Raw genomic sequence first — 23,932 nt, forward strand, 5'->3', positions numbered from 1 at the left:
AACAACAGCCGCCGCATCACCCGAGGAATGGTACGCCGCCGCCGCCGTCTCTTTGACAGTAACATCATCATCAATAACAACAGAGAGCAGCGCCGTCTGCAACTTTTTCAGCCTCCTCCACCACCTTCCGCTATAAAACTATCTCAGGAGCGAAATAGCAAGAAAATCCCTTATATATTTACATATACCCATACATATATATATATATATACGTGTACGTATTATATATATATATACATGTATATATATATATATATCTGTATATGCAGAAGTGAGCAATCAACATTAAAACTTCAGTTTACGTTTAAATTACGTAGATCATCTCTTTAGTGTTTCGGAACAACCTTTTTTTTTTTTTTCAACTCACCAACACTTCTTTCCTCCAGAAATATATGTATATGTAAATATATATTTATATATATTTACTTTATTCGCCACACATACGTACAGATACACACTCTCACACACACATATACATACACACACACACATATATATATTTGATATATATTTATCTACATATATTATACATTAGAGAAAGTGACCACCAACAACATGCAGCAGCCGTCGGCAAAGAATGGGTAAGTGTCTCATCACATCCACCACCACCACCTCTACCACAAGCAGTACCATCATCATCATCATCACTAGACATCTTCTTTCCCCACCGTCATTCATTCACCCAACACGAATGTCACCGCCACCGCCACCCCTACCCCCGTATCCTACCCTCTTCACAAACCAACTCCACTTCGCCCCCCATCAAAAATAAATGAATGGACTGACACTTTGGATAATGCAGTCCTGGGTAGACTGTCTGAATAAAAGATAGGAGTGTCATGGCTGGAACGCCTTTCATCACTGGTTGGACTATTGTTGATAGGAAACTAAACAATATCTTCAAACATTCAGTGAATATCTTTTATTCAAACAACCACAAATTAATATTTGTCTTCCAATTTATTTTATTAATTTATGTTTTTATTGAAGTCAGTTTTTTATTTTATTTTATATTGTCGTTGTTGTAATGGAGGCGGTTACACTTTCTTCCTTTTTAGCGTCTCAACTTTCTCCTTCTCTTCTCTAATATATTTTCATCTTTTACTTCTACTCTCGTGTTTCCCTTCTCTTTCTCCCTCTTATTTCTACATCTCTCTTTTCCCCCTATCTATCTATCTATCTATCTATCTATCTATCTATCTATCTATCTATCTATCTAATCTCATTCTATTCTTCTCACTCTTTTCTTTCTCTCTCTGTTCTCTTACTCTTTTCCTTCTCTCTTCCCCTTTATCTCCATTCCCACTTCATTCACCACTGACCACTAACAAGGACGACAGATTGTCAAACAGATAGGTAGATCGATAGAAAGATAGATAAATCGATATAAAAATATATATCGTCAATGTATCGTTGAAAAGAAGCACACGCTAAAGCAAAGAGCAGTAATGTATTAAAACTGAGTCTGTCCGGTCATACTGACCAATGGTTCGCATCTGCAAAGGCTAGAGCCTCGTGGACATCTCGTCAGACCCGAAAGTCGAAGACAAAGGTAACTCTTCACCTCTGCGAGGACCTCCCCGCCCCCGAGGTGAAGAGTTACCTTTGTCTTCGGCTTTAGTGTCCACAAGGCTAAAACCATTGTGGATGCGGAACCATTGGTCACTTTATGACCGGACATAGACTCAATTACTTTGCGAAAGTAAAGAATACGTACACCCGGTGTTTAGGGTTAGGGTTTTTGTTGCGCTGAAGACGGGTGGTGAACGAATTCTTTATCTCCGCCCAATTACTTTTACCACACACACACACACACACACACACATATATATATATATATATATATATATATATATATATATATATATATATATATATATATATATATATATATATATATATATATATAGAGAGAGAGAGAGAGAGAGAGAGAGAGAGAGAGAGAGAGAGAGATGGGTATACGGGTAAGTCGATCCCCAGTTCAGAACCCGCAGAGACTCCGAGAGAAATTTGGCTAGGCAGAAATATATATATATATATATATATATATATATATATATATATATAGGGAGAGAGAGAGAGAGAGAGATGGTTGAGGGTATGACTAATTTACTTGCACCATCTCTCGCCAGTGAAAATCATTTAAAGTAACGATTTATTTGGAAGAACATTTCCAGGCCGAAACGGTTTGTCTGGAATTTTAAAGTGACAACATGACGCTTGGGTTGTTTAAATTATTGAATAACAAATTAAATGGCCTGATTGAGAGTCGGTGAATTTTTAATAGGCTGTTTTTAGATTGGATTCTGAATTTTGCAAAGGATTGCATATTCTGCGAGATGCCCGCTCCAAAAAGTTTTAAAAACTGATCTCGTATATAATTTGAGTAGTGTTTTGTGGTATCTGTTTTCTGTGTTCTGAATGTTAAGAAATATTGGCGGTTCCATAAAAGAAGAATAGAAACCTAATTCCTTTATATGGTCCCAAGAAGAATTGTGTTCTTACACTTTGACTCAAGTTTTATCTTGCTGATCAAAATTTGACTAGAGTTTGTTGATAAACTATTTCATAATTTATTAGAAATAGAGCGAACAACAATCTCTAAAAGAACAATAGTTCTCCTTTTGCTTTTTTTCTCCCTCAAATTGCTACTTAAAATGTCTAATAGAAATTTTACGACGTTGAAACTGGAATATTTCATTTATTCAGAAACGGTAAACATCTCGATTAAATATATAGAAAGCTACATAAAACTTGATTCAGTTAGATCTATTTTAACCTATAAATCCAATTTATTCTCTGTCTTATTAGACACAGAAATCATCTTCCTTCTATATGTATCCACTGGATTTTTTGAAACAGCTTTTTTTAACAGCTTCTGGAGTGGCGTTCCACTGCAGTCACTTCTGCCTTCTGTATTCAGTGGAAGTTAAAATTGGAGTTGGAATTCATTATAGTTTTAAATAAACGAGTCACTTGATTTCATAGGAATGCAAACGCCTAAGCCCGCATGCTCCGTCACATTCATTCTCTCTACTCACATCCCATTTATCTCATATATCCTTCACTACAAATTCTCCGCATCTTTTGAGCCTTTCCTCACAACTGATCCTCTCTCTATCTTCACCATAAAATCTCCTTCCAAACTCTTTGTATTAACTGCAGTGAGTGTGAGTGTATTCATTCCGTCTCTCTGCGCTACGATTTCAAATGCCTTTCATTCTTTCGGGGTCGATAAATAAATTACCAGTGCAGTACAGCCCTCCGCCCTTCAGTTATCACATCTTGGATGTCCGTTAGGTCAGGGTCGAGAGATGTCTGTGTCTGCTCACGATTACTCGGGCACCTGAAACCTTTGCAGAAAGTATGCGACGTTTATATTACGTCAGCCTCGGCTGCGACGATAAACACAGGAGTTATATAAATATATATATCTATATCTATATATATATATATCTATATATATATATATATATATATATATATATATATATATATATATATATATATATATTAGCGAGGATTTCGAGAGGCTGAGGACAAAGACACTTTTGGTGTCTCCATCTTCATCAATACATCTGATAGACCTAAGGAAATTTGCAACCCTTAATATTTGCACCCGGAGTCGTTTAGTATATATTTATTCAGAACCTTTTTCTTAGGATCTTCACTGTTATATATATCACCTTGATCGACCGGACTGTCGGGCGTCATTTCGACAGTCCGGTGGTCACAGAATGCCGTCCATTCCTCTCTGGGTTGTGCCTTCCTCATCTATGTAGCTCCAAGCGCTTATTTCGTCAACTCACCGTTTTGGAGGCCTTCCGAGTGACCTCTTCCGCTGGCGCGGATACCACTCGACAACAGCGAATCCACTGTTTAGCGGTGCACCGAGTGACGTGTCCGGCCCATCTGAACTTCTGCATTCAGTGATGATGTCTCCCACACCAGATTTCTCTCTGATCGCTTTGCTCCGGATGTGTTCTTTCAGTGACACTCCCAGCATCGATCTTTCGATAGCTCTTTGAGCAGTTACCATCCTCTGCTCCTCTCTCTCTCTCTCTCTCTTCGTCGTGGTCCAGGTTTCGCTTCCGTATAAAATTGCAGGTAAAACCGTGCTGCTAAAGAGGTTGGTGCGAGTGGCCATATCCAGCTTTCTTTTGAGCGTTCCATCCAGCCCTTATTCTCCACGGGATCTCCTCCATGTCTCGGCGCATATTTATCTCTTGTCCAAGGTAGACGTATTCCTCCACCTCCTTTCTTTCATCGTCTCCAAGCATTATTCGGTCTCTTACTGAATATTCGGACTGCATGAACTTAATTTTCATGCGGTTCGTTTTTCGGCCTACTTCCGAGTTTTTCTAATGTCCAGCTCCGTCAGCATGGTCTGCAGCTGATCTGTTGTCTTGGCGACGGGCACGATGTCGTCAGCGAAACGGAGGTGGGTTAATGGCTCGCTGTCGATGTTCACGCCACGTCGCTATCTATTCGAGACACGCGGTGAAGAGTTTCGGAGAGATGGTGCCTCCTTCTCCACCGGGACTCTTATGGGTGACGACAACAGAGATGTGTCGGTGGTACATCCAGAATTCGTCTCTTGCAGAAGTTGAATCCTTGCTTCTCCAACGACTTCAGCACTTCATTGATCTCGACGCTGTCGAAGGCCTTCACATCGTCCACAAACGCGACGCACAGACGTAGTCTGTATTCCTTCACTCGTTCCAGTAATTGGATCAGAATGAATATATGATCCATCGTGCTGTAGTTTTCCCGAAAGCCTGCTTCTTCCCTTAGTTGTAGTTCATCTAGATGTTGTGATAAATAGGTTTAGGATTATCTTCGTGGGGGCAAGAGGCATTATGGGACGATAGTTCTTCATAACTTCGCTGTCTCCTTTGTTGTACAGCAGGACGGTTTTCCACTCTTTTCCATTACGATGGTATTTTCCTTTTGTTCAGATAGTGACTAAATCGTTCGGCGAGGATTTTCCAGGGTTCAACAGTCCAGATGTTGTGCCATCTTGCCCTGTGCTTTTCCATTTTTCACCAAATTGATGGTCATTCGTCTATAACATTATACACTTTAATACATCCACTCGATTGACAAATATTGAAGTGCAAATTTTACGTGACCTATGTATTCTGATGACTCTCTCTCTAAATCTACATGTGTGTGTGTGTGTGTGTATAATGTGTGTATGTATATCTATATATACGTGCGTATATATACATGTGTTTACACTCACATCCATGTACACACATTCTTATGAAACCGTTATTTCTTAACGCCCTCTCCTTTAACTCTCTCTCTCTTCACCACTTCCGTCAACGAACTTCTACGCTTTGTACGATTTACTAGAAATAGAAGCCAAATCTTCTACAAACTAGACCCAACAGTCTTAAAATGAAAAAAAGTAGAGTATAATTTGTTAGTGTAGACCAAAATAGGATTTGACGGGCAACACTTGAAGTATTCGAAGTTTGAAAGTGTTTCGGTACCAAAAACACTACATAAAAAAATGTTGCCCGTCAAATCACAAGGATCCCCAAAATACGTCATACATTCTCGGATGGTCAGGCATTTAATCGGAAGGTGTGCTTGACGACGACGACGACGACCTACCAAAATATCGATAGTCATATCAATCAAAGTATCGTTGTGACAACACATGTATTGATATAAAAGATAAAGCCTTTACCTGGTCTCGCGACTTGCTAGAAATAACAGCAAAATATTCCCCCAAATCATATCTTACCGTCGTAAAAACGGGACGCCTCGTATACGGCAGTCCAGATTAGCCAATGCCTGGGAAAAGGCATGAAGGTCATGGTTTGAATGTCTTTCTTCCTCATTTTGCTCGATCAGGGTTAAACAATATTTTATCTACGAGAATTGTGTATGTATGTCTGTAATGTATGTTTCAATGTGTGTATGTGTATATGTCCGCGTGTATGTATGTGTATACACACACACAGCATAACTACAGAAGCGGCTTGTCTGTAACTTTGATCTCCCGGAATTTTCTATAAAAAACAAAATGCTGTTTTTAATGAACTTTTCCAGAGATATATCTTACATGATATTCACCATTACAATTATTTGGGAATAATTAAGAAAAGAAATTGTTTGTGTGAGGAAGTGGTCATTCTGCCCCACCCCACCAACCTTGTTACCAGCAGATATTTTAATGACATTTTCTAAAGATACATTTTTCAGGACGTAGATTAAAATCAAATTTTTGACATTTCCTCCAAGGGTATTAATTCTGAAAATTTCAAAAAACAAGCTTATGCACTTATAATAGAAGTTGTGCAAAAGGGTGGCTTTGAAGCTTAGCTCCTGTGGAGGGCTCTTCATTAGGTCTTGGGCCCAACTACGACACCTCATGCTTTGAGTACCTATTAAATTTTATTAAACTTGATCAATATTTTTCAAGCAATGAACAATTTTCATCAAAACAATGATATAATTTGTCGCCTTGGAACTTATTGTAAAGCTGCAGGATAAACAACAGGACTCCAACTTTTTCCTCCATATGTCAGCTATGCAATCACCATAACTCTGTATTTGGTAGGCAGAAGCTGAAAGCAATCCGTGTTTCCGTAATATGTGATTGTTGTAAACAACTCTCACTGTCATACAAGTGGTGTCTTTCATTTCCAATTTTCCATGGAAACGTGTCTAGCCACAGGGAAATAGGTAAGGGTTGATAACAGGGAAAGGACATAGAAAATCTGCATCAGGGGATTCTTCAAACCCTTGCAAGCATGGAAAAGTGGACGTTAAAATGCTGATAATAACAAAAATGGTGATGATATATATATATATATATATATATATATATATACACCTAATTTTCTGTCTACAAAATTTCACTGGTAAGGCATTGTTTTGCCAAATATTTTTTGTAGTGGAATGAACCCATGACCTCATGGTTTTGAAGCAAATTGCTTAACAACCTGACGAAACTTACTCCTTGGTTCTATGAGTACATTGAATGTCACAGTAGTGACATGGAATGGAAGAAAAGGTTATTTTTGTCATCTTCCTCATATATTGCCATTATTCTCCTCTGTGTTTCAGCTTGAGTGGATACAATAGTCTGAATGATCCACACTTACAAAATTATTTCACCAACAAAACTGTCACCAACTACTTGAAGAAAGCTGGAGTTGTAAGTATATCTTGTAGCTAGTAATTCCAATTTCTTTCTTATGTTAAACGTCTAAAATGTGTGACACAAGTTGCTAATATATATATATATATATATATATATATATATGTATATAAAATCCTTTGTATCTTCGTCTGTTCCCAATGCATTGTCAAATGACTCAACCAAATCGTATCAAATTTTACATGGTACTACTACTATCACACCCCACGAGTGGAGTGTCAAAATGCGAGTATTTGCGTATATAGATGTGTTTTACCCTTATTGCCTTTTTACACTTTTTTCTGTATTTTGCCTTTAGCCCTGTTTTTTCTTGAGCATGTGCATATATAGACGTGTGTATGAACCTTTTTTGTGCACGCGTGTGTGTGTGTGTGCGCAAGCGTGTTGCGCGCGCATGTGTGTGTGTGTGTGTAAGCGGGTAGGTATATATTTTTTGGCGAATGTGTGGGTGAGCATGTGTGTGTTACAAGTGAGGGTGGATGAGTATATACATATAGGCACATGTACATTGGTGTGAGGACGTGTGTAGGCTTGAAAGAAATGAAGGTAGCATGTCCTGCTGGATGTGCAATGTTTGTGAGCATGTATGACAGAGTCTTTAGAGGAAAATTGTGAATAAGAAGCATCAGATGTGGTGTGCAAGAGAGATGACTGCGCTGGTATGGTCATGTGATGCATATGGACGAGGACAGCTGTGTAAAGAAGTGCTGATCTCTAACTTTGGAGGAAACTGTGGTAGAGGTAGACCCAGGAAGACATGGGAAGAGGTGGTGAAGCATGATCTTTGAATTTTGAGCCTCACAGAGGCAATGAATAGTGACCGAGACATTTGGTGATATCGAAGTGAAGTCGTAGTCATGGCTGATGCTGGTGTCATGTAACTGGCACACATGCCAGTCACACGTAAAGAGCACTGTTGGAGCATTGGGCCCCACAGAGGCAAAGTGGCCGAGTTCCTTTCAAGCACTGGGCCTCATTGAAGCAAAATGGATGAGTTCCTTTTGAATATTGGGCTTCATAGAGGCAAAGTAGCTGAGTTCCTTTTGAGTGTTGGGTCTCACAGAGGCAAAGTGGCCGAGTTCCTTTCAAGCACTGGGCCTCATTGAAGCAAAATGGCTGAGTTCCTTTTGAATATTGGGCTTCATAGAGGCAAAGTAGCTGAGTTCCTTTTGAGTGTTAGGCCTCACAGAAGCAATGACTGAGACCTTTGGCATTATGTCATGCTTGAGAAGAAGAAGACCCTTCAAACTGAGCACAATCGCAGTCATAGCAGGTACTGGTGTCATGCAAATGGCACTCATGCCAGTGGCACGTAAAAGCACCTATCACACTCTCAAAGTGGTTGGCATTAAGAAGAGCATCTAGCTATAGAAAACCATACCAAATAAGACTGGAGTCTGGTACAGCCTTCCAGCTTCCCAGCCTCGGTCAAACTGTACAACCCATGCCTGCATGGACAGCAGGCGTTAAATGATGATGATGATGATTATTATATGTATATATATATATATATATATATATATAGATAGATAGATAGATAGATAGATAGATAGATATATAGATAGATAGATAGATAGATAGATAGATAGATAGATAGATAGATATATATGTATATGTATATATGTATGGATATATGTGTGTGTGATATATATATATGTTATATGATGTTAATTATTGACCTGTTTTTGTTTTCTTTTCTATATATTTGTTGTTTAGGTTACTAGAAAGGGTGAGATTGTGCCAGATGCTGTCTACAGAACAAACATGGCAAATGCAGAGCGCCGGAGAAAGGCCAGGGAACAGCTCACCCAAGAACTATTGAATAAATCCATTAATCTACAGCGCAAATATGAAAGTGAAATACAACATCGACTTGAAGAAATAGCAAAACTGGAGCTTATTCGAAAGATTCGAGTAAGCCATTGCTTGTTAATTAATATCGTGGATATTTACGACCCAGCAGTTTCATATCTATTTCTAATCCAGTGTATGTGTGTGTGTGTGTGTGTATTTATGTATATATATAATACAATGTAATATATATGTGTGTCGAATACTGTAATGAAACAGCAAGAGCTGGATATGATGAAAAACTTAAATATATGCCTAATAATAATGTAGTGAATAATTTTAACAATAACAACTTGAAAACACATAGTAATAAGCAGAATCGAGAACCTTGAATGACTGTATTTTAGCCAAAGCCATGAGCTTTTCAGCATCCCTTTGTGTATATAGTTGGAAGAATGTTTTAACAAGGATAAAAATTGTGAATATTAACTGAAGAAAGGATTCAGTACAAGTGTAGTGTGGAATATTATTAATAATTTTAACATTATTAATAGAGACCATGTGTGTGCATTGTTATTGATATTATATCTATATCTATATCTATATATTCTTTGTTTCTTTCTCCAGTTAGAAACTCGTACTTCAAATAACAAGTTTGGATTTAAGACGAAAGGCAAGAAAAAACCGAAACGTTTGCGTGAGAAAGAAGAAGGTGCCATCAGTGGTGGCAAGAGAGGGGATGAATCTGTGGAGCCAAATAGTCAAGCGACTGAACAACATGAAACCAGTCCTGAGGGTGACACTTACACGAATGGTTCCTTCAGCTACATGTCTAATGACTACAGGACTAATGACTACATGACCAACACTAATGACTACATAACAAATGATGGCACGACCACTGACTATATGACTAACGATTATAAGACTAACGATTATATGACTAATGATTATATGACTAATGATTATATGACTACTGAATGTACAGTAAGTAGTAGTGTTTATCTTCCAATTTGTTTCATTAATCACCCACCTCACTTTGTTGTTGTTGTTGTTGTTGTCGTCATTACATGTTTCTTTTTATTTTATTCATTTGATTTTAATATTTGTTTTTCTGTTCATTTTCGAAATATTTTATATTTTTTATTTCATTTTGACATCTTCCACTCATCATCATCATCATCATCATCACCAGTATCATTGTCTTTATTTTAATGTTTTAAGAAAGTCCTCTTTTATGGCTAAGCTGGGTTTCTGTTATGTCATGCAACATTGATCCTGGCAGCTCCTGCCACACCATTTTCATTCAGCCTGCATTGGGTGTTGGGTACGATTGCGGCCAAGTGGTTAACATGCTTGCTTTGTAGCTACATGGTTTCAAGATCACTCCCACTGCATGGCACCTTGTGCAAGTCTCTTCAATGCTTTGTGAATGAATTTGGTAGGTGGAACCTGTGTGAAATATCCTGTTTTATAGAGGATTCCACCTTGAGCAAGGCTCTTCTTCTAGCACAGTGTCTGGCTAGTCAGTGCCTTGTAAATGAATTCGAGAGATGGAAACTGTGTGTGTGTGTGTGTGTGTATGTTTTTGTTTGTTTATGTACCCATATCTTAACAGTTTGGCAATGGAATTAATGATAAACTTATGGGGTTGTTTCTGAAAATTTCATCCCCAAAACCTGAAAGTGTAGCCTGTGTTGTGTCTGTATGAAAAGAGAGTCACTCATCTGCTGATCACTGAAAAGTGAAGGAAATTGGACTACGATGATGATCCCTTAATGCACAATCTTGTAGACAACACTCTCCCTCTTTGCCTTATCCTCATTTTCTCTCGCTCTTCCCCTTTCCTTTCAACTAATCACATGACAGCGTTACAGACGGGCTAAGTAACGGAGGAACAAGCAGAGTTATTATAAGATAAGCTATTTATCAAGCAGCACTTTTATAAAACATTTAACTCATGTGATTTCTTGATGCCATCTTTGTATATTTACAGCCCGTGACAGATCACACCTGCTCGTGTATGAACTCCTCTTACCAAGAAGGCTCTAGGCTGTCAACGTTTACGGATGAATCATACTACAGCTATTGCTCTGAATGTGATAAAGAGTGCATGGTGGTAAGAACAGTTTGTTGTTGTTAATGTCATTGTCATTAAGTTGCTGAGCAAGCAGAATCATTGGTGTGTTGGACAAAATGTTTAAAAGTATTTCTTCTGACTTATGTTCTGAGGTCAAATTCCAACAAAGTCATGTTTGCTCTTCATCCTTTCGGGGTCTCAATTACATTGACTCCCAGTTGAGCACTGGGAGTCAATGCAATCAACTTAAACCATCCCCTCCTCCTCCTAAAACTGCTGACCTTGAGCAAAAACTTCAAGTCGTCATTATTGTTATTACTGTTGTGCTTTGCTTCAGCTACCACCCAATCAGATTGGAGCATTTGTTATCCAGCTTCTTGTCGAAGGGATGTTCCAATGATCAGGTGCTCCCTTTACTGCCAGTACCCTCTCTCTCTCTCTCTGCAAGGCACACCATGTCTGTTGATGTGCAGACACAGGCTCAGTCTGTACCACCTGCAAAGATTCTTTGATGATGAACATTACTGTGTGACATCATCATGCCTTAATTGGTATTCTTTTCGGCCCATAATATATTACAAAATCTCACCTTTATTACTGCACAACCTGTTCATATCACTTTCTGCCGTATCATCAATCCAACATTTACCATAATATATCCTAAGTGTTTGTTCCGATACAGCACAGATGATTACTTTTGTCTCTGGCTTCAAGTCACTACTTCTCAGCCAGTGTCACCTTTCATTAGCATCAGCTCACCTCCCTTGCAAACTGCCCATACATCTTTTTGTTTTTTTTGCCTTTCTATTTTCTTCTCTCTTCTTTATTTCTCTTTCTCTCCACACACGTATTTCTCCTGACCAAATTTTCTCACTCCAATCAGAAATGGTTCTATGGCACTCTTTTTGTTTTGTTTTTCTTTGTCTATAAAAAGATAAAATTCCTCCACTTCAAACTTCTTCCAATTTTAACAACTTGATGGTTTATTTTATGTTCCCTTTTGAAGACAATTTATATTTTGGAAAGGCTTGATTCTCTTTAATGCTTGGGAGAGTCGTTGCCAGTGCTGATTCGAGCGAGGGCATTGCCAAAGCCGCTGGACTGACTCCTGTGCAGGTGGCACCTAAAAAACACCACTTGAGCATGGCTGTTGCCACTACCACCTGACTGGCCTTCATGCCGGTGGCACGTAAAAGCACCCACTACACTCTCGGAGTGGTTGGCATTAGGAAAGGCATCCAGCTGTAGAAACTCTGCCAGATCAGATTGGAGCCTGGTGCAGCCATCTGGCTCATCAGTCCTCAGTCAAACCATCCAACCCATGCCAGCATGGAAAGCAGACGTTAAACAATGATTTAACTTTTCAGGTCGACCAAGATGACTTGCTGCCATATTCTGGTAAACCATGTCTTCAAGATCCAAACACTTCAGTCCGATTCCATGATGACACAGTTGCTCCACTATTTCCAACAGTTGACTGCATGTTATGTCCTTGTGAGGTAAGAAAGAAATCTGACAGTTTTCTTGTTTTGCCTCAGTTTTTCTTTTACAGCTCAGCCAACAAAGACCCTTCTCTTGTCAACAAGAATCCCCTCTGGCGAAAAGGAGGAGAAGGTTATCTTGTCTTAGCAAGGTACAATGTAGAGTGAACAAAGGATTCTCTCTTACTAACAAGGGATACTCTATAGCAAATTATATGAAACCACATATATCCACATATCCACAAAAAATTCAGAAAAGATTCTCAAAATAATTTATCCTAGGATTACTAATGGTGCTAGAAAACAACTACTTGTCTTTGACAACCAATAAAACCTTAAATGAAACAGCAATAGGTACAGTAGTCACACCCTCTTTTGTAACACTATTGTTGGACTTTTTACATGAAAAAAAAATCTATGTGTGATGAAGAATTATTTTGATATGAGTTTTCAAACCTATTTAAAATAAGAATTCATGTTTGCTGTTTGATATTTTGGAGCAGAAATGAGGAAGATCTTATAATATTTTAAGAATTGGTTAATAATATTCATGAATCCACCAAATTCATAACGGAAGTGAATGGAAGGAAGTGCCATTATACTTTCATGTATGATTAATATTATGGTCAGTTGTAGTTATTGTTGGTCTACAACAATAATTTTGCTGATGATTGTTTTGTTAGTCAATCATAAAACAATGCTCTAAATGTTGTCTCTTTTAATTTTAGACATGTGATGAAACCTGTTGCGAATTGCCTGTAACACTCATGTTTGTGGGCTGCTGTAGCACTCGGACTGATGAGCCGACTGAAATTCACATTGAGCAGCAGCATAACTGTGATGCAGTCTTTTGCGTCTACCAACAGTGTCACTATATGAAAGGTAAGTTATAGTTAAGTCTGCATTCAAAAAACACATTGTATTTGTATGTGTGTATACATAACTACATGCATATATATGTGCACACACACATATACATGCATATGTATATATTTGTATGTGCTGTTGGGTAAATTGGATTGCATCGTTAGAGAACTCCTCCCACTCTGTGATTTGTTACCTCTCTCCCTCGCCACACTATATTTTAGTGTGCAGTTCATGAGTAAACTTTATGTCCCATCGACCCCCACCTCCTTTATTCTACTGTATAAAAAGAAAAAGATGTGATATGATAAGAATGCCCTCTACCCATCACCAATCTGTTTCTCTGCTTCTGTTGCACAGATATATTTACATTCGTATCACACCACGAACGTGATTTCCCATTCGTACTGTATGTTTACCTAAATGGACTGCTGCACATGAAATTAAACACATGCTGTGAGTACAAGCATTTGCCCGGATATCGATTTGGAGGGAAGCGTGGCCAGTTTATACTTGTCGATGTCAAAGGGACATCAAGCTGTACACTGTGAGTGTTAATGAGTTTTCTCTTTCATTTGTAGAATTGTTTTTTGGTTTTTAGTTAATGTGGCTTTGCTCGGGAATTACATTTTGATTATATTGAACCCAGCACTAACTTCAGTTTGATACCTTATCTTATTGATCTCTATATACTGAATGGCTAAGTCATCTTCTTTGATGTAAAGCACACAACCTGACAGTATTTTCCACACTAATACACAAACACACACATACAGCTATATATATGTGTGTACATGTATATTATATTATATATATATGTGCGTGTGTCCCACCTGCACAGGAGTCAGTCCAGTGGCACTGGCAATGACCTCGCTCGAATGTTTTGTTCACGTGCCAGTAAGGCGACGCTGGTAGCGATCAACACCATTTGAGCGTGGTCGTTACCAGCGTCGCCTTACTGGCACGTGAACAAAACATTCGAGCGAGGACTTCTTGGATGATGCATTGATAGAAGTGACAGTAACAACACTGCTTGTAGATTGTGAGAGAAATGGGTTGTTAAACACACATAGAAACCTGTTGTGTGTGGCTTTGTTTCGACATCACGCTGTGGTCGTAAACAGGCATCAGTATCATACAAGTCTTCCATGGAAAACTGTGCAGATCTGGAGAACTGTTACCTTGCTTGGAAATGGGTGAGGGCTGGTGATAGGAAGGGTATCTGGCTCTGGGAAATCAGCCCCAACAATTTCCATCGGATCTAGATAAGCATGGGAAAATGATGATGATGATAATGATGATATATGTGTGTGTGTGTGTATTGGCTTAGTAACCTTACACTTTAACTTTTCACCTGCTCAGACTGTAACCATTGTCTGCTGTCATTTTTCAGCTGTGAAGAATCCTTTACTAAGTTTCAGGAAGAAACCAGCGAATCAACAATAGGGGTTGGAAATATTAAGATGGAGGAGGAAATCGGTACGTATCTTGCAAGAGTTCTTTTATTTCATTGGAATAGTTGTTGTTTAGTCATGTCAGCCCTAACAAGTAGTGCAAAGATCAAAAGTATTCATTGCCATCTTATTTTCAGGTATAATGCATCTAAGACTGCATTTTCAAATATGTCCTATTTTTAACACATTGAGCAATGATGCAGAAGCACATAGTCTGCACTAGTGTTGATTAAGTTGTTATTTGTGGTGTATGCTTGTCTTTGATGCGAGTTTATCAAATGTCCTCTCACATGATCTATGGTCCATCTGTTGTCAGAGGATTTTGTTAGTTTCTTTGTTTTTCCCCACTTTCCATGATCACTGGAGAGTTTTGGATGAAACCAGTGCGTCCTGATTCCCCTTCTAGTTACTGTCCTTATGGATTTAGCTAACAGCAACACAACTGGTGTTTGAAGCATTTGTTAGTGAACCATCCCACACAAGTGTCCAACAGACAACATGTGACATGACTCTATGACGTCTTCAAATGAATAAGGTAAATGTCTGGACAAAGTCCTGGGAAAAGAGGTATTGGAAAATTATGAAGGGAGAAGAGGTTGAGTAATAGCAAGGAATGAATAAGGAGGAAGCTGGTGAGAAAATCTGAGGTTAGCTGAAGATTGGAAAATGGTTGAGGGGGGGGAACAGGTTGTGTCCTCCCTAAGGTACAGATTTTGATTGGTTCAAATGAGCTATTTGACTGTTAATTATCTTCAGCCATTTTGTTACCACATACCTGTTGAAATACACCTCCTTTGTTTCAATTAATGTTGAAAATAAAGGAAGAATTGAGTAAAATAACTCATTATTAGGTTGAATGTTTTGAACATAAATTAACCTGAGAGTTTGATGGAAGCAATTAATGTGGATCACTTTAAACAGGAAGTTTTTATTATAGAACCAGGGAAAGTGGTTTCAGGTAGGTTGGTATCAACAGGGTAATCAATGATATAGTGCAGTATTGATGAATAGCTGTGAGCCATTGATTCTTCAGATGGCAGCAATGTGACATCTATCCATTTATCGGCTTTTCATGTAACACAGTATAGGATAGCATTGTAGTATCATTGTGTTGTGTGATATTGCAAGAGTAGAAATACAGTGTTGTGAAATCCCAAAACCCTTAAAACCTTCTTCTTCACTAGTTTCTGCTCAATCTTCCTTCTCTGATCATCCCCATGTGTTTTTCATTAGTCCTCTCCTGTCCTACATCAATTTTGTTATAATTCTCCAATCTCTGCCTGACCCCTTCCTCAATTAATGTCCCTTCTTTCCTGCACCTGTTCTCCATCACCATTCACATACCATTCCCTCCACTATTCACACACCACCTCTCTTAAACAATTTACAGACAACTTCACCAGTATTTCCATACCAGATACTCTATTATACATAAAGCAAACCCTCAGCCCTCTTCTATTTCTCCACTGTCCCCACGTGCCACCAATCTCATATTCCACCCACAGTGATCCCTGCTGCCATTACTAATGTGCTGACTAACAGTCATGTGTTCATACTCGCATTTACTACCGATCTTTCTTTCCACAGTCATTGATGTACCCCGCAATGAAGTTGCTGAAATCTGTGTCCCAGTAGAAAATACTGAAATGTCAATGCTAATTGACCTGGACGGCCAAAAGGCAAAACTCAAAGATCCTGAAGGAGGTAGCTACCAAATTATCAAATGTTCTTATTATAAACGTGTGTGTGTGTGTAGATATATAATTGTTGAGGTAAACCACTACAAGTTGGAAATAGAGGAGTAAAATCAAAAGCAGAACAAAGACAATCGAGTATATATATATATATATATATATATATGTCTATATATATATATATATATGTCTATATATATAGGTGTGTGTATGTCTCTCTCTCTCTCTCTATATATATATATATATATATGTCTATATATATAGGTGTGTGTATGTCTCTCTCTCTCTCTCTCTATATATATATATATAGGTGTGTGTATGTCTCTCTCTCTCTCTCTCTATATATATATATATATATATATATGTCTATATATATAGGTGTGTGTATGTCTCTCTCTCTCTCTCTCTCTCTATATATATATATATATATATATATGTCTATATATATAGGTGTGTATGTCTCTCTCTCTCTCTCTATATATATATATATATGTCTATATATATAGGTGTGTGTATGTCTCTCTCTCTCTCTCTCTATATATATATATATATATGTCTATATATATAGGTGTGTGTATGTCTCTCTCTCTCTCTATATATATATGGCTGTATGTATCTGTCTGTCTGTCTATCTATCTATATAAATATATATACATTATTATATCAACGGCTATTACTATAAGTAATGCTTCATGCTGTAATGGGACTCTAAAGTAGTTTGACTTAGGGTCATCCCATTCCAGTGTGAGATGTTATTTATAGTAATAGCCCTCGATATAAAAATGTATTTTATATTTAAGGAAAAAATTATATACTTTGTATTAATTTTTCTCTCAAATGGTTTCCCACATTGTTTACTTGATAAATCTTGTATAGATTTTATCCTTTTATTATTATTATAATTATATATATGTGTGTGTGTGTGCATGTGCATTCATAGCAACCCCTGTATATACATATTCATATAAACTATAATCTAATTGTCCTCAATCTTCTTTGTTTACAATGTTCAGATACCTTTGAAATATATGATTCAGAAGAGACGTCTTCAGCCGCTCCCAGCTCAGTGTTGCTGAGCAGCCCCACCTGCCAGTGTCATGAGGGGGTGGTGCAAGATGACAAAGAAGCTGAACAGAAGTGCATTTGTACCAATTACCACTCCGCTGGTGTCACAACGGAGAGCTCACATTCACCATGCTCGGCTGAATCCCCTGTCGATGAAGCTGCAGCCGAGAAGCAAACCTCAAACACGTCGTGCGCCTGCTCTCAACACTCTGACCACCACCACCACCACCACCCCTGTCATTGTTTGCAACATGACACCTCCTTCTCCTCCAATGCTCCTCAAGGTGTCCGTATTGGTGGAGGTGGCAATAGTAGTGGTTCTGGTTGTGAGTCTGTTGCAAGTAATATTACAGGTGGTGCAGTCAGCACAGGTGAAAAAGCTAATGCTGCCACCAATGAGGATAGCAATTATGAAGAGGATAATGAAGTTACTGCTGGTGGTGGCAAAGATGATGACATTGCTGTTACACAAGTAGAAGAGAAGGATTTCGATGGTGACGATGAAGACAATGCTTCTGCTGGTGATGATGTCCGTGAGTCTTTGTCAGTTTTTCTTTCATTTCACATTAATTTTTGTTGTGTCTTTCCTTTCTACAGTTTGTTGCATCACCTCCTGTTTTTGTTCACACAATCTGATATGTTGAATGTATTTCTGTTATTTGTTCCCCACTTCAGTACTTTCAGTTTGTTATATTGATGGCAGTAATTTGGTACTTCTTCTATCAACCTTTGGAGGAGGAATGGCAATATGGAGCTGGGCAGAAAGGGATGTCATGAAATACTGCTATGTTGTATGTTTTCATTCCATTTCACCACTCCTGCTGTTTACCAAATCTTTCCTTAAAAGCCATTGGCCAAACAGGGGCTATAGTAGAAGGGAAGATACTTGCCTAAGGTACTATGATTGCAAAGGGAATTTCTTAACCACACACACTTATGCCTGTGCCTTGTTTTTATTTGCTAGGTCTGGAGGAAGGGCTATGCCCATAACCTTAAGTAGACACTCATAGATCAGTGAGATCCTGTTAATGTTCTGTGTAAATTATTGCAGTAGGAAGACCTGAGCAACAAAGAGATTGCAAAGAGCCAGTGCTCTGGGGAGGAAGGATTGGACACTATTGTTAGTGCAGGGGGTGAGGTGGACACAACAAGGCTGAAAAGAAGGGAGAGGTGAGTGGTTTGGGTGCGTGTCGGTGAGTGATTTTATGCCAGTCAGTCTAGTAGCTCTTCTCTGGATGTAATCCAGAATGTTTGTGTGTGTGTGCAAGGCAGCATGCCTGATAGGGGAGCAATATTTCATTAGGGACCTCAATTGGATTTTATAAAGTGTCGGTAAGTGTTGAAAGCTGAAATATTTGTGGGCAATGAAGAGAGTAGACACAATACCAATAGTAATTGGCATGCTTGGAAGTACTCAAATACAAACATGGCTCAAAGAGATTGCAAAGAATGTAAAGATGGAACATCTACAAAAATCAGCGTTCCTTTGAATTGCAAGAATTCTTGGCAGGGTTCATGAAGCATGACCAGTAAACAGTCTGCTGGCTGTGGATAGATGACACTTTACATCTTCTAATAATAGTTATTTTGATCAAACTTTTTTGTCAAACTTTACTGACAAACTCTGTCAGAATCCTTGATTGTTCATGAATCTTGAAAAGATTTTGTGAACTTTTTTGGCTTGTACAAACACAAGTTGATGGGCCCTGGTCTCCTCATTCACTCACACAGCATGCTACTCTTACATATCAACCGGCAATAATACAATACAAACCCTTACTCTTACATAATTGATCCCTGATGCTATATTACAGTCCACACTCCACACAATAGAAGTGCGATATTGAAAGGGGAAAAATAACATCGGTCGATATAAATGTTGCGGTTAGTTTGCAGGCCCTAAAAATACAAAGGACATTTTTAGTTGTGATGGATGTAGAGAATGGAATTAGGGGTAACATGGATTAGGGACTAGAGTATTTCATTAAACTATGGTAAAAGGGCTGACAATGATGACGGTAGCAGCAATGAAAGTAATAATGTTGGTGAGTGATGAGGTGTATGAGAGGATAGTAATTATAATGATGATGATGATGGTGATAGACATTGGTTAAATACATACTGGAGGGATAGATTTGGACTTGTTGCCAAATTAAAAAAAAACCCCTAAAACTAGAAAATAGAGCTGCTTGTATTTTGGCTGGCTGGTCTAACACTCAACCCTTTATAACAGCTTCTGATCCCTTAGATCCTCGGGTGCCTTTAACAGTCATCTATATATTATCCCCATCTTTTGGATGTTCTGGTCAAAAGGATCAACAAACATCATGAACTCTGTTCTTTTCACTGAATCTTACAAAGAAAATTCTGAAAAGTTTTCCTCTTTCTATTTTTCTTCTCCCCATCTTTTTCTTTCTACCTGGTTTAATATTCAAATGTGTATACAAACCAATCCCTGCTATCATTACAAACCAATCCCTACCATTAGAATCTGAGTCACAACATGAGATCAGTGAAACTGAGCAAGGAGGAGGACAACAGCAGTCTCCACAAATGGTACTTTACTATCAGAACTCCAATGAAAACAATTCATTGAAGAGAACTTCACCTCAAGGTAAGGCACATTTATTATTATTATTATTGTTGTTGTTGTTTTTTCAAGGTGGTGAGCTGGCAGAAATGTTAGCACGCCGGGTGAAACGTTTAGCAGTATTTCGTCTGTCTTTATGTTCTGAGTTCAAATTCTGCTGAGGTCAACTTTGCCTTTCATCCTTTCAGGGTTGATAAAGTAAGTACCAGTTGCATACTGGGATCGATCTAATTGACTGGCCCCCTCCCGCAAAATTTTGGGCCTTGTGTCTCGAGTAGAGAAGATTATTATTGCTTCTTCTTTTTTGTCTCAACCATGGAACATACCAGCAGGGTGTGGTTGTGCAGTGTGTCTAGGAGGGTGGTTGTTCCATTTAAGAATCAACTTAGACTGTGACAACTAAAGCAATCCATACCAGCACGGAAGGTGGGCATAAAATGATGATGATGATGATGATGATGATTGTTTTAAGGCTTAAGAGACCCTACCATTTATTTTCCTTTCTTCACTCTCAGACGAAGAGTAAGAACAGGAAATGGTGGAACCTTTTTTATTCTGTATTATCAGCTAAATTCATCAAACTGTTTCCAAAACTTGTCTCATGGGTCAGTTGTAGCTGATGCCACAGACTGACACCAGTGGTCCCAGGATTCTAGACCTTATTCTTTGTTTTTAATATCATCATCATCATCATCATGATAACAAGGAGGAGGTGGAGAGGGATGAAGAAGAAGCAGAGGAGGAGGAGAAATATTGCTGATGATGTTAATGTTGATGACAATGGTGAGAGAATGAAAATGTGGTGTTAGATTTGATGATGATGATGATGGTACAGGTAACTTTCTTTTGTCTCTTTAAGATTCTGTTTCTCAGGTGTTATATCTCGACACAAATTTACTGAGCATGAAACTAGAGCAGCTTCAACAACAGCAGCAGGAAGGCCTACAAGTAGAAGAACAAGATCAATCAAAAGAGCAGGAGGATCAGAGTCATGAAAAAAGAAAAGAGAGAGATCTGTTGAGAGCAGACGCCATCCAAGGTAATTGTCTAAGGTGGTTAGGGTTAGGGTTAGGGTTATTGTTGTTATGTAGCCCAGGTCAGTCCTGACATGTTGGGAGATAACCAAATGATTGATCTATGACCCTACAGATCCATCTTGCCAGATATGCCTCTTCCTTGTTCACCACCAATACTGTTCTCTCTAATAAGCACTGATGAATCCTATATGATGCAGTGTGACAGTTGGAACTTATTCTACTCTCTCCACTCTCCACTCAGTTTGCTCATAGATTCTGGTGCTGGTCACAGTAGAGGCGGGCAAAGTGCACTGAGCCAGAGCGTGACAGTTTCTTTCCCTCTGCACTTGGCAGCATCAAATATTTCAGGTATCAACATCATCCCACCGATGATGTTTGAGTAACTTTTGGTTAGTTAGAAAACCAGTTGTTATCAGTGTGCATCCAGAGTAAGTCATTGAGATAAGTTATTACATAACTACTTTTCATTTTGACAGCTTATAAGTGCTGTCTTTATTTAGACATGACTGGTCCTCACACAGAGCACCTTATATAAGCAGTGTTTATCACAACCTAAGTTTGTAGACCACCTACAAAACCACTTCATATTTGAACCATCTTTTATTAGAGAATCTATACAACTAGTTCTGATTTAGATCACTGACAAGACCTGTCCTTATTTAATTCACCTACTTCCAAGACCAGTTCCTGTTCACACTACTTACACAATTAGCTATAGATTTGCTTACCCTAGTATAAACCAGTCACAGTTCAGCCCAGTTTGCTAGAACTGTGGAGAAATTTTGTCAAGTAGGAAAGGCCGAGATAAAAATTCATTGAATTCCTTTTCGATTTACAGACACAGACGAGCTGCATGAAATGATGGAACCAGTGCCAGAAGAAGAAGATAATAACACAATTCACACCAGCAGAAGTAATAATAACAACAGTGATGGCAATGTGAATGCAACAACAAACAACCACACCAACAACAACGACCACAATAACAACAATACTGGAAACACACCATTAGATCTGGTGCACAAATCAACACAGGCGATGCTGTTGGATGAACAATGTACTGTAGCTAAGGCAGAGATGGGTGCATGCACTTCTGAAAGGGGCACACAAGTTATTGTAAAGGACATGCAAAAGCAACAGTTGGGCAAGAGCAGGGATTTCAGGAAAAGCAAGAATGAAGAAGACACTGTATCCCTTATCACAAAATTTGAGAACTCAGTACTTTGGAAAAATAGCAATCTTGTTCTTCCAGAATCTGCACTGAAGAAACAGAAGACAGCACCATCATAATTTTGGGGACACATCAACAAGATCCGTTAGACAACTAGACCATCACCTTGGCAAGTAGATCAATTACTCTGCATAATCTCTTCAATAAAAAGATAATCAACTATAACAATGATAATGACAACGATGATGATGATGGAGACAATGATTGCAGTAATAAAAATGACATTGGTGTTATCAAGAAGAAAGAGTAATATAGGAAGAGTTAAACTCATTTCCTTTTTCTACATGCTCCATCCTCTTACAGTTTAGACTTTTCCCTTCTTCTCTTTGAATTTTAAACAGAGAAGAAAAGAAAAAGTAAGAGAACAATTGGAGAGACAGGATGAAGAATCTTCTGGTCTGGTTGCAAATAAAACTCACGTCAATGTTTCTATTGTCTCTCTTTGCCATCTCTTCTTCTCAACTTTTTGATTTTTCCTTTCCTAATTTCTATCTCTTTGTCTTTTTATTTGTTCATCGTTGTGTGTCCTGGATTCCAGCCATCAATTACACAGAGACATTGAAACTTGCAGCAGTGTCAGGTCCTTCTTCTTAAGATTGTAAGGTGTGATTTGAGGGTAATTTAGCTGTTATTTCTAGCAGGTTGAGAGATGCTAATAATACTCTTTCCATGTTGTGCTTCAGAAGAAGACCCAACAAGCCACATAAAATTGCAGTCATGGCAGATACTGGTGTCACACAAATGGCACCCATGCCACTGGTACGTAAAAGCACCCATTACATTCTCTGAGTGGTTGGCTTTTGGAAAGGCATCCAGCCATAGAAAACCATGTCAAATCAGACTGGAGTCTGGCGCAGCCTTCCAGCTAGCCAGCCCTGGTCAACGGATGCTAAATGAAGATGATGATGAGGATATCACCTTTAACTTTTTCTTGTTTTATCTGAGTTGATCCTAGTTTTCTATGTCTTTAAAGGATGTTGGAGTTGTATGCAGTCCTTATCCTCACTGTAAATATTTCTTGCTTAGTCAATAAGTTTCTATGGTTGAGTTATATCCTGTCTCACTCTAACTCCACTCCACCTAGATGTAATATAAATAAATCTTTATAGGTTTTGATGATGAGAATCCAGTTGTTTGATCAGCTGAACACCTAGGCTCATTGCATTCCACTGACATTTGTACTCTTAATAGAATTTGCATGATCCAGAGCTTTAAATTACAGTTCCAATTCCTCTGATGACTTTTTTCACAGGTTCCATCCACTCGGTTGACTCAGGGCCCTGGTAAAAGGTGTCCAAGACATCTTTTAGTAGACAATCATTCAGTATATGTGGTCAGATTATACGCTAGAAACCACAGCAAAATCTCCTCCAAATCACACACTGTTGCCTTAAATAATGAAAGGACATATCAAGATAATGTTGTCCTAGATACCCCTTCAATACCTTTGATCAAAAGTTTTCTCATT

The 23,932-nt window shown here is 38.4% G+C and overlaps 1 protein-coding gene across 1 annotated transcript; it reads left to right on the top strand.

Moving 5' to 3' along the window:
- On the top strand, positions 1-22,892 carry LOC106883303 (uncharacterized). Its single transcript, XM_014934262.3, has 14 exons — positions 1-581; positions 7,084-7,174; positions 8,894-9,091; positions 9,596-9,955; positions 10,965-11,087; positions 12,416-12,547; positions 13,258-13,411; positions 13,754-13,940; positions 14,787-14,872; positions 16,435-16,551; positions 17,555-18,139; positions 20,095-20,220; positions 21,056-21,235; positions 22,072-22,892. Exons 1-14 carry the CDS (start codon positions 556-558, stop codon positions 22,521-22,523), a joined length of 2,817 nt encoding a protein of 938 aa, XP_014789748.1. The 5' UTR covers positions 1-555; the 3' UTR covers positions 22,524-22,892.
- Positions 22,893-23,932: the final 1,040 nt, after the last annotated feature.

Source organism: Octopus bimaculoides, chromosome 23, assembly GCF_046866305.1.
Source record: "Octopus bimaculoides isolate indiv1 chromosome 23, ASM4686630v1, whole genome shotgun sequence".
Taxonomy (NCBI): Eukaryota; Metazoa; Mollusca; class Cephalopoda; order Octopoda; family Octopodidae; genus Octopus; species Octopus bimaculoides.